We start from the raw sequence: 12,630 nt of genomic DNA, 5'->3' as shown, positions 1-12,630 counted from the left end.
GTTATATTGATAAAACTGAATATCTTTTTTTTTTGTGATATAAGTAATATTACTTACATAGATATTAACTAATAGTATTAAATCTAAAATGTCTCTTCCAACATCTCAAAAACAGAATACAGAGTATAGGCCATTACCAAACTATTTGTTACTTAGTCGCACTATTTTGTGTGCTTCATTTATTTATTTTACTTTATTTATTTATTATTTATTTTTTAAATTGGAATGAACCACAGTTGGGTACATTTTCTAACAAATTGACACAGCCAGGCACACACGTTCCCACCCGCTCTCTCCGTAACACCATTGTTGCCAGCAATGTATTTTTAATAGGGCCTCATTGAGCTTATCTCAATGTGGGTTTAGGTACGCCATGTTAATCCCATTACCGTATCATACTCACATGAAAACACCCAAGTCGGTCACGCCACGTTCACAGCTCCCTCGATGTCATTAACCAGCCTAGCCTTAATAGCTATCATTAGCATTTGGGTCAGAATCATAGCAGTAAATACGCCACTCTAGACCAGAGAGTTTGACTCAGTTGAAAGGAGTAAGAACTGCGCAGAGCTTTTGAAGCACATGTCACAGACATCATTGGTCTTGCTCTTATTCTGGGATATTGCTTTGATTAACGTCAGTGAAATTCTATACGGTGCATGCAGCGACAGGGTTGTCTTTGACAGCAGGAGTTAATTAAATAATTGTGCTTGAGAGATGTACAGAGAGGGTTCACTGTTATCTATAATTTACTGTGGCTTGTATTTGTAGTTTCAACACATGGGTATAAGAGAACTCATAAAGGAAATTTGCACTGGAGCTCCCAAAATCAATAGACTGTGGATTAGAGTGTGTACATTTAATTGCAACGCTTAAGGTTTACAATACGCTTCTCCTATGATATGGTGTTTTAATAGATTATCTCATCTTGTTTGGAACCAAATCCTCCACCAGATTATATCGATTTTACCGCACTGGTAAATGAGCACACTGTGGTAAGGATGAACAGCATCTGTGAGCTGTTGAATAAAGGCCTGGCCTTAGTGCAGAATGTTTTAAAAGTCAAAGTCATGTGAATAGTATGTGCAATGACAAGGAGATTGTCTAATAAGGATTCGTAATGCACAGAGTGATAGCACATAATGAACTGATAAAGGCTGTGCTGACATGCTGAGCAGCAAGTCATTAATTATGTCATAGTGCCTTTTCTTGGCAATGGCAGCCTCACATTATTGGTTCATTAAGCTGGCATGGATCAATGTAATTAATGCTATAAGTCATTCCTTTGATGAAAGGGAAGGGAGATATTTGTGTGGGTTTTCACACCAAAATTGCAACGCTGTAATAAGTGGGTCTATATGTTGTGCAGCGTGCTAATTCAAGCCCAATTTAAACAAGACACATCCAGTCAAATTAAGCTCGCACATGGTTTTCACTGAACGTGTGAGCCATTACTTAACTGGACGCTTTACTATGAAGAAGGCCAGAGTGGTACAACAAAAGCAATTGAAGTGGCTACAGTTGTACATGTGCTGGCTATTTCACTGACCCAGTTTAAGACTGAGGGTCAGGTGGGGAGAGACAGGACATGGCGTTTGCCTCCCTCTTTGCTGAGGGTTTACTTTATATTTTGAGGAGATTTTCCTTTGCATCTGCTCTTACTGCAATGCTCAGCCACCACCAAGTACTGTATCATCCAGTAAGAGCCCTAATAAACAAAGACACTTGTAGCCTTAGGAAGTCTGCTGGCATTTTCTTGCAGCTCTGTGGACGACAGTTCGACAACACACTTGAAAATTCAGTCAGGTCCAGTTTAAAACACCTGTCTGTTTAGTTTCATTGCTCCTGACTCTTTTCACAGCTCAGTACACTTCTACATTCACTGCTGGCCCGAGTGTTACAATAGACTAACAGCAAAGCTATCTATTTACAGCTGGGGAAAAGCTACAAATAAGTTGCCACTAAACATCTGCTGTGCTTGTATGACTGCGTGTACGTCTGTGTCTGGTCTCATGTCTTTCTCACACTCCTCTTTTTGACTGTCGTCTCACCCTCTTCATCCTCTTTTCCTATCTGCACAGCGCATGCGCACATTCATGCATAACCCAATGTATCTGTGCAAGTATGAGTTTGTATCTGTGTGTATTTTATTCCACTGCGCATGTGTGTAGGCATTGACACGCAGCGTTTCATTCTTGGATTAAACCAGGCCAGCGCCCCAGAGGACTTGCAGGTTAATGTGGCCTATTTCAAGTGATTATTCCTGCATGGTCACAGCGTCTCTTGCGCACGCATGCATACACATTCTGGTACAGAGGAGAATCAAGAGAAGCAAGAAAAAGCCTCAGGATGTGGCTTACACATTTGTTTATTTTTCCAAAGAGACAGTGTGTTTTTTCAAATGGCCTGCACTTTGTCGCTGTGCTTTCTTTTCCTTTGTTACAGTCTCTGTTTTTGACATCCCTCCCACTGTCTTTATTCTCTCTCTCTTTGTGCTTCTTATTATTTGCTTCTCTTTTCACTTGAATTTCCTGTTTATGTCATCTGTCCTAGTCTCTACTAATTTAGAGGATACTACACATTGGTTATATCTTTTCCGTCTCTTTTTTTCCTTCCTCTCATTTCCTCTAACCTTCCCTCCTTGTTCTCTTGCTTTTTCTTCCTCTCCTCTTAATTTCTTGCCCTTGCACCTCTCCTCCTTATGTCATGCAAGCTATCTCGGCTTGGTATTAATGACTCTGACCACTGGGAAACACTGCAGCTCTGAATGGATGTGGCACTTTTTCTCTTTAATAGCTTACCATCAGTCCTGCACGTAGGTAAAGTGGCACTGGAGAGAATGGGTAGATTCACCGCCGTGGTTATTTGTCAGGTGCATCTAGTAGCCAGGTTGAACTATTGCTGTTGATAAGGGGTGCTGTGTAGTTTAACATTGTTCCCTGTAGTAGAGGAGACAGACACACAGACATTCTTGGATTACATTTTCTCAGGCTTTACCAGATAACCAAATGGCACAGAGCTGCATGGGGAATTAGCATTTCGTAGCATACACATTTAACAACACTACTCGGTAGTTTTGTTGAAGTGTTTATGCCTTATCACCTGCCACCCAGGCAGCACCATGGACAGTGCTCCATTCAGGATCCACTCCCAAAGCTTTGCAAATGAGAGCCTCATCTCCAGAATTCTAAACTCCCCTTTAGGCCAGTCATTCTTGGGTGTATATAACAGTAGAGGCTATTATTGTGAGGGAGATATTTACACATTTTCAACGTTCAAACGTTTCTGCGGTTCCCATGAGTTCCAAGGATCAACTTTGTTACACAAGTGCAAGGGTTTGTGTGTGTTATCACGTCTCATGAAACCAAAGTGGGATTATTTTCACTTGAAGTTGCAGCTTCATAGCATGCGTCCCTCTGACCTTCCACACGCATATGCACGGTAAAAAAAAGGAGAGGAAGCAATGTGAGGAGGTTTTAGCATCAAACCGTTAAACCAATCTGCTTTCGCCTTTAAATCTGCTCCGTTCCTTCTGTAATGAGATCTGACATCCTAATGAGGGGGACAGAACAGAGAGGGTGATGGCGGGGAGAGATGAGAGAGAGAGAAAGCAAGACCAAGGGAGGAGGAAGGAATGGGCTAAAGACGAAGGGAGCCGAAGAGAGACTGTACCTTACTGTGTGTCAGAGCGGGAAAAGTTCAGAGCACCTCTTAAATAGAGAAGGTGACAGATTGGGAAGAAGGAATGATAAAAAAGAAAAGGCCCACTTTCATCTGACGCACGTCCTCCAGTATCCAAATGTGGTTTATAATACTAATCATCGCCTGCATGGGCTGTATGTTTGTTTGAGAGAGAGAGCGAAATGTGTTTTGTGCAGCTATGTTAATTAGTTTGAATATTGCAATGTTTGAAGTGTTTAATATCTAGTACATACCTTCACAACATTTTGCAACATGTCACAACACATTGCACATATTGTATAGTAGTAATATAGTATAATACTTTAAATATTTAAATACAGCAAAGGTTGTTTGACTTTTTCATCCAAGATTATTAATAGGTAAAAAACATTTGCAGCCTCCTTTTATTCATTTATAATTAACATTATTTTGGATTAATTTGAGCTTGGCTTCTGATCCTGTGGTTCTCTTAATGAACCTACAGTCTTTTAAATACCGGTAAATGTGTTGTTTACTCCACAGTGAAAACATTTGCGGTAGTTAAATGCCCAGCTCCCTGTTGGAAGGCAGTGTCTAATCTTAGTTTAATAGGGCAGGAAGGGGAACAGGACCAAAGAAGAAAGGTAGTGAGAATTGATTTATTTCTTTTCATTTTCAAGTGAGATTTCTCTGGAGTAATCAAATTGCAGACGGATGAACTGAACTGTGACAGGCAATGCAACAATGACCTACAGTGCTATTCAACTTAGTGGACAAAAGCTCATTTTATAATCCATGTGACGTATACTGTACGCTATTTACAGTTTGAGAGTTTTTGCTGAAGCCTCAAAAATCTTTAATTACCAGCTCAAACCATCTGACTTACTCTACAGATCAGCACAATCTCTTTCCCCCGTGAACATACAGCGCTACCTAAATGTAGGTTTAACTTAATTTAGTGTTAGTCACCCCACACCTCCTTATCACAAACCCACACTGTACACATAAGCAAAAATAAGTGAACACACACACACACACACACACACACACACACACACACACACACACACACACACACGGCCACAAATATTATTCTCATTAATGCTGCAAAAACATGCACAGGGCATGCAAAGACACACACACACTCTCGTGTCCCATGCTGTCTCAGTTTACATGATTACCATATTCTGTGTTTCATCAGCAGTAATGAATTCTTAACTGTTGTTTGTCCACGGGGATCACGCAGACAAATTTGAAAGATAAATTTAAAGTCAGGACAAAAGCAGCGTTTCTCAAATGAACCTAAATGTTCATACTGTATGCAAAACATGTTTTATTCATTAATTGGTTCACAGTTTATCATCACCTACACTGTTTATTAGCTCTGTGCGCTCTTTTAGCATACAATAAAAATTTGTGGGAAATAACCTGACCTTATGATCATAAGAAAGCACATTTGAACTTGTTTTCTCATAAACCTTATTTATTATTAGATGGAATCCAACCCAATCCAATATATGTTATGTTAGTAAGTCATCAATGTCCTGTGTGTGATGCCTGTCCATTTATTGAGCTACTTATCTTACTCAAGGTCACTGGGTGCCGGAGCTTATTTCTGCAAGCAGTGGGCAAGAGGCGGCAGAGTACAAATAGAAAAGAACATTGGGTGATCATGAGTGTCCAATCCACCTAACCTGCATGGAAAAAGGAGCAACTGGAAGAAACCTATATAAACACAAAAGAAATGTAAACTTCACAAAGCTACAGCTGCCAGACTATTAAAAACAATAATATTGCCATTCAAACACAGGGTTTAGTGTCTTTTCCAGGAGTCTTGCTATGAGGCAGCAGTGCTAAGAACTGAGCCATGATGTATTCCATCCTTTTCTAGAGTTACTAAGAAACACAAATATCACATCAAAAATGTTGCTGTAAAATCAGCAGCAGATAATAATGACCAAGTAATGCAGAGGATAGAAGAAGCAGCAGTTAATCAATAATTAAAAATGTTCAGCAAGACAGTTCAAAGTGTCAAAGACAAAAACAAAAAGGCAACATGGACTAACAAAGTACCTAATAACACTCGTGGTGCTGCCTTTGTAAATGAGGCAGGCACCATGAGTGTTAATTTTACTAGAATCCACTGCCAAACACCAGAGGGTGTCACATGCAGTACCTTCATGCATTATATAAATGGATCACCTTTCCTCTTGGAAACAGAGAATCTCATCTCTTTTTGTGACTTTCATTGTCTTCCTGCACCATGAACATTTAGCAGCAGCCACTGGCCTGGAGACCTTGAAGTGTCAACGTGGACCTCGCACCTTGACTCATAGAGCAAGTGTCCTACAGCTCCCACATGTTAAACGCTGTATATGTGGTATTAAAAGTGCAAAAGGGGGCATTTCTTTGTATGTGTGTCATGCGTCCCCCAGCTCAGGAACATCAAGAGCTTGTGTATTGGCCTCCAAGGGATAAACAGAGGGAGAATCTATACTCCTAACTCGTTTCTACATCCAAGTTGTGTGTGCGTGTGTGAGCTCCATGTTTAGTCCATGTCAATCACTTGGATATTTAGAAATCCACATATGCGTGCATGCACGTGTCTGTGTTTGTGTGTGTGTATGAGAGCGATAGAGACTGTACTGAAGGGGTTTTGTGTAATCGTGCTGAAGCACTGAAGCGTGTCGAGAGAAAGGACATGTCCTCAGCTCTGATCACATAGTCTACTACAACCACAATAGAGAGAGCGAGGGAGACAGACAGAGGGGTGTTAGGGAAGAAAGGGAAAGAAACACATGAAATGAACGGATGATGGAGGCAGGAGGGAGGGAGGGAGCTTGAAGTGGAGAAGAAGGGTAGTGTGTTGAAAGAGGAGGTTTGAAAAGTGATGGATGAGAAACAAAAGATGGATGGAGGTATGGACAGAAAGAGACAGATCAAGAGGTAGACAGAAATAAAGAGAGCAGAGAAAAGGGCAAGGGAATGAAGAAAAAAAAGACACTGACAAGGACGGAGTGGGATTGAAAGAAATAGAGGCAGAGATGAAAGAATGAGAAGGAGGATAGACATGGAAAGCTCCGAGGATTGGTTTGATCCCCCTCTAGTTTTTTATTTCTCACTCTTTCTCCCTCCCTCCCTCCCTCCCTGTTTGCTTCTGTCTCGTGTACATTCAGCCAGGGTTCCCCCCGTCTCAGCAGCCCAAAGACAAATTCAGTCCCACTCTAAGCTAGCCGACCCCTCGTGCCGGCTGGCTAATTACAGAGGTATCACTGTGTCAAATGACTAATAGAGTTTCCCTTCCCATCGCTAATCTGCCAGCAGGAGCACAGCCGCAATTTGTTTACTCTATGCTGAAGCAAGGGAATACAAAGACACACCCGGCCTTTTTATTTCCTCTCAAACACAATGGCAGTGCGGCGTGAGAAGTGTTACTAGAGCATGCATGTGTGTGTGTGTGTGTGTGTGTGTTTGCATACACGTGTCACATTTCATGATTTGTTTAATATTCATGAAACAGCACAGTGAGTTTGTCTGGTGCTGGTCTTTAGCTAATTAATGAAAGACATACCCTCTCATAGTCCTGCACACGCATGTTTTAGTTGTGAAGACCTGTGGTTTTGATCTTTATTCCATAACTGTAAACCTAAACCTTCAAATATGTGCTGGATGTGTTATAATTCTAATACTAAACTCAAACGATAACACACAGAAACACACACAGAAATACAGGCTCAATGAAATGAGTGCATACATAAACAGACACCCACATGCTGATTTTTAGCCCAGCAACACTGGCCCCAAAAGGTCGAGTCATCAGTCAGAACACACCATTACCAGAGCACATGATAAATTCAGCAGAACTCCGTTTACTTAAGGTATAGGAGAAGAAGAAGAGAGGGAGCACGAACAGATAGATTGAGTGAAGAAGAAAAACAAATGCACAGAGAGATGTCGGTAGGTCCAAGCAACAGAATGGAAAAATGTCTCTACCATCCCTCTGTCATTCGTGCCTTCTTTGCCCCCCCTCTTCCTTTTTCAACTGCTTTCTAAGCACATCACCGTTCAGTGGCCACAGCACAGGCTATAAGAATAATTTGACGTGTTTTGTTTTGTTTTGTTTGTTGTCTTTTCTTTTTGTCTTCTTTTCACTGCTCCTCCGTCCCCTCTTACTCTCTTAATGTTCGTCCTATTTGGGTGTCAAGTCTCTCGGTGAGTGCGCACTGACACTGGTGGTGTTGGCTTAAAGCTCCTGCTGCTAATGAGACGTTCAGAAAGACAGACAGAGCACAGGCACGATTTAAAGAGTACAGAAAAGACTGGGATTCGCTTCTGATGGGAGTAACTCTGCTTCATTACCCTCCTATAGCCTCTGTTCTGTGGCTCTACTGTCACTCCCTCCATCGCCTCGTGTTTCCTCCCTCTCGTTTAACTCTTCTTCTCTCAGCGCTTTCGCTCTTGTTTTTTTTTTTTTCTTCCCAGGCTCACTCGGTGTTTCTCTTCCCCTGCCCAATTCTTTGGATCTTTGTCAAACTTGGGGGCATCAGGAGAGGAGCTCACACAGCCTTTACCATCGTGGGCATTGCATGGCTGAGTCTGAAGCTTGAATTTTTCCACTGTCTGGCTGGCAAAGGATTTTTGTTAACCTGATTTCAGAGTTAGGAAATATGAATATGCTAATGTGGTTACATCATCCAAAAGGTTCCTTGTGCCTCTGGTGGGCCGACTAATGGAGTTCACCAGAGTTGATGGGAAGAATTTAAATAAGAGCTTTGGCAAATGGTTGTTAAGGATTGGTTCTACTAAATAAGTGGGGCAGATCAGATGTGTGTGTGTGAGTGTGTGTGTGTGTGTGTGTGAGTGTGTGTGAGTGTGCAAGAGAGATAAGAGGGTTGTGAAGGTCAAGTAAATGCCACCACTCAAGACAGCGCTAAAGAGCAAGTTTGTTGGTCACATAACAATGAGACACTCAACCCCTGCGCACACTCAAACATCCATTCCTTACTCAGTGCAGAGGTTTATATAATGCGTAAATGTGTGTTTATATGCGTTCACTCCCGTGCGTGTATATGAAATGCATAGGAGGGCTTTTGTCCTGGCCCTTAGGAATATGTTGCTTCCCACCCAGACACAGTTTTAAAAGCGAATACTCTCTGTAATAGCAGGCTCATTGGACTGTGTTAAAACCAAAGTCAATCACAGGAGCACATACATATTGATTTCAGGGCTTTGTGATTCGTCACATCCTCCCTAAAGAACACATTTACGGTGATTTTGCATCTGTGTAAGTGTGTGCTTCTTTGTACACAGACCTATTGACGGATGAGATGGACCCCCCCCCTCCGTCAAACATACACATACTTTCTGTCCCAGTGTTTTTACCACAAGAGAAATGAAGCCCCCAGACTCACATTAACACTTAGATATATCACCAATCTACTGCTTGCAACGCCGCGGGGAGAGACAGTGACAGCTAGTGTGCCCCTGCAGGCTTCTTACATCCCTGAGCAAATCCCCATTCAATTTCCATCTCACTCTAAAGAGAGACAGCTTGTGGTGTTATTTATTTTTTTACTACTTTCCTATTGCTCACAAAGCAGATAGCTCATTGTACAATTCTACTGTCGTCCTCCAGCTACACACGAATAGGCTAATAATCAGTTTTAGCGCTTTTTTTTTTATTGAAATGGCAGGTTAATGAACTGTTTGTGTGACTTTCAGTTTTGTGGAAAACTTTTTTTGTTTTTTGTAGCCATACACTATTTAATGTAAGATAAAATACATATATATATAGAGAGAGATTTAAATAGACATCAAGCACAGCTTCACCTTGTCAGTTTGAAATGTGAATGTAGTGGATATATTTCAAAGGTCATTAATATAAAACTTTCTAGACTGTCTAGAAAACTTTTGTCGATATTTTTCTCTTTTCCCTCTTCAATCCTTCCCTCTATTAAACATGGGTCCTTGTTGTTAATCCTGGGCATGTGGCCAATATTTATCCATCTATATGGAAACGTACTTGTCTTTTCCCAACAACCTGTTCATCACTGTTTCTGCATCTTCTCGTCTCTTCTCTTCTCTTCTCCTCTCTTCTCTTCTCTTCTCTTCTCTTCTCTTCTCTTCTCTTCTCTTCTCTTCTCTTCTCTTCTCCTCTCCTCTCCTCTCCTCTCTCCTCTTCTCTTCTCTTCTCTTCTCTTCTCTTCTCTTCTCTTCTCTTCTCTTCTCCTCCTCTCCTCATCTCTCACTTTTCTATTTACCATCATTCTCCATTTCCCTCCCCTCTCTCCTCTTTTCCTTATGTCCTCTCCTTTGCCCCACAGACCTGATCCAGCGTGTCCATGACCAGGTCCTAAGTTATGTCCTCTGTCCCTATTTTCCTACCCTAGCTCCTTCCTCCCCTGGTGTTGACTCCGCCCCTTTGCAGCGCACAGGAAGTCATGGCACAGGAACAGGAAGCTACAGTCGTGGCGGGACCAACAATTATGCTACAGTGGGTCCAGGCTACACCTCAAGTGGAGGTGGTGGAGGTGGAGATGTGTATGGTTCGGATCCCTACGTGGCAGACCCCTACCGCACCCTGCAGTACTGCCCTTCTGTGGTGGAATCGCCCTACAGCAAGTCAGGACCAGCTCTGCCGCCTGAAGGCAGCCTACAGCGTTCGCCGTCCATTGACTCTATTCAGAAAGACCCCAGGTAGGATGTGTGTGGTGTGTTTGCATGAGCATGTATGGGGTTTTAGGAATTTGTTGCCTCACAGCGTGTGGATGCTTAAAGGCACTTTGAAAGGAGAAAGTGTGAGAAACAATCCATGTGTAGATGTGTGGAAGGTGATTTATGAAACTGTGAGGAAGGACTTTACAGTTCTCAAAAGTTTACATCAGTGATGTGTTGAATGGAAAAGAGCAGAATAACAATCTTTACCTTGCAAAGTAATCAACCAGAAAAAAGTGCTTGCACAAATTTGTGTCACATTGCTTTGTGACACAAATTGAGCCAGAGTCATATCATATCCTGTCCTCTGTGCCCACTGCCAATGTTGGTCAGTAGTATTCCCATCAGGACTAGTTCTATGTACAGTTACCGTATACTGTATGTGTATATATGTAAAGAAATACCAGCTCATAAAAGACAGTGTTACTCCAATCACACACCAGTTCCTTCAGAAGCTCTCTTTTGCCTCCCTTAGTGCCACGCTGTGCGCAAACGAGTCCTACTGGGCTGTGATCACTTCCATCCTCTTGTCTCTGCAATTAAGCAAAGCTCCTTCTCCCCTCTTTATTTATATATATTTCACAGGACTCTTGATGTATAATTCCTTTAATTACAGGGACGTGCATGGATCAAGTCTCAGCAGCAGCTGTCAATCACAGGAGAAAGGGAGTTAGCGAGACTGCAGAAGAGAGTAAAGAAGGAGAGGATGGGAGAGAATTATTTAAAAAAACAACAATGAAATGAAAGAAAGTGTCAAAATGACGTGCACAGACGAATGTACAGTTCTCAAGATTCTTCAGTGGTGTAAAGTTTGTATGAACTATCACACTGATAATGAGGCCACGGTGATTTATTATTAATGTAGTCTGATTGACTGGCTCAAGACAGTCTTCTTGTTTCACACAAACACAAATTACGTCTAACGTTCTCGCTCAGCAAAAAAATAATTTATAGTCTTTTATTTAATTTTGCAAATGACACAGAATGTTTATTCAGTTTAATCCCAGCATGTTTACTTTGGTCAGTTACTGGCTATAAAATAAACAGAGCAACTCTATGTTTTTTAAGTATTTTACTTTTAAAAACTTTTCTCTCTCTCTCTCTCTCTCTCTCTCTCTCTCTCTCTCTCTCTCTCTCTCTCTCTCTCTCTATATATATATATATATATATATATATATATATATTTACAGTCAGTTTGTAAAGCTTATGTTGTTTGCAGTTTGTTTTCTGCAATTTGTTGTTTGCATAGACAGAATAATCATAAAGAGTTCCAGCAGTAGACCTTCTCAAAAAGAAAGTGTAGAGAGAAGAAGCAAGAAGTGAGTACAGGTTTCAGAGACGAGGGGCTTCCTTTAGACTTCCAATAGTCATAGAGCAGACACTGATATTTGGCTATTGGTGTGAAAACAGAAGAGGACTGTGGCAGTAGAGTATACGGTATAGTAGAACAAAACAATGTTGACGAGCCCACATTTGAATGCTTGTTAAGGGATGAGCCTTCTAATTTATTAATCTGTTATTTTAGCAGAGCACATCAAATTTTGTTTTCATACATCAAGAGGTGTCTTTCTGTTCTCTACTGTTCAATTTGGAAGGCAGCCCACAGAGATTTGGTGCATTTACTGTCTAATCTGTGGGAAAAACGTTAGAATGAAAGACTTTAAATCTGTGTTTTTCAGCAAATTTAACCTCTGTGTAATCGTATCCACCTTTATTTATTTATTTATTTATTTAGTATTTTTGTTTGTTTGTGTCTGTGTAATTAAAACGTGATTATTGGTTTCAGTGGCAGTCTAGTCGCATCGGGAATACACCTGTAGTAGACTTGTGTGTTGGGGTGTGTATAATTCACTTGACTTTATTTGACAGTCATGCCTAAAAGTGTTTTACAGCCTTGATAAGAAATCTTTCCATGAACAAAGGATACAAATAATAAACTTGAATAATGTTTAAAAACACGGCAACAGACAAGCACTAAAACACAAGTACTACAAATGTAATAATTCACATTTTATCCTGATAGTTCTTATTTGTGAATTTGTTCGCCTTCACTTTTTTTCTTTCTTTCTGAAAGGATGTGATCTCTTAACATTTTTGATAATTCATATTTCTAACAAGCAGTCCAACGTTACAGTTAAAGCATCCCCTAGCCAGTTTACGTGTGGTGTTTTCTAAGTCACAGTGGGTTCGGCTGATCAAGCCCTCGATTACCTCCATCCGGTACGCTTGAGACAACACCTGATTTACAAATGTGTT

At 41.0% G+C, this 12,630-nt stretch overlaps 1 protein-coding gene across 3 annotated transcripts in view; it reads left to right on the top strand.

Annotated features, from left to right (window-relative positions):
• Positions 1 to 12,630, top strand: part of ctnnd2a (catenin (cadherin-associated protein), delta 2a) — a 215,703-nt gene that overhangs the window by 117,135 nt on the left and 85,938 nt on the right. For all 3 annotated transcript variants that reach the window (XM_026363547.1, XM_026363544.1, XM_026363546.1), the window contains exon 13: positions 10,050 to 10,356. In XM_026363547.1, coding sequence (XP_026219332.1) covers positions 10,050 to 10,356 — 307 coding nt within the window. The remainder of the gene's footprint in view (positions 1 to 10,049; positions 10,357 to 12,630) is intronic.

This window comes from Anabas testudineus, chromosome 2 (assembly GCF_900324465.2).
Source record: "Anabas testudineus chromosome 2, fAnaTes1.2, whole genome shotgun sequence".
Classification (NCBI taxonomy): Eukaryota; Metazoa; Chordata; class Actinopteri; order Anabantiformes; family Anabantidae; genus Anabas; species Anabas testudineus.
The sequence above is the reverse complement of the archived record's forward strand: the minus strand, read 5'-3'. Positions and strand labels throughout refer to the sequence as shown.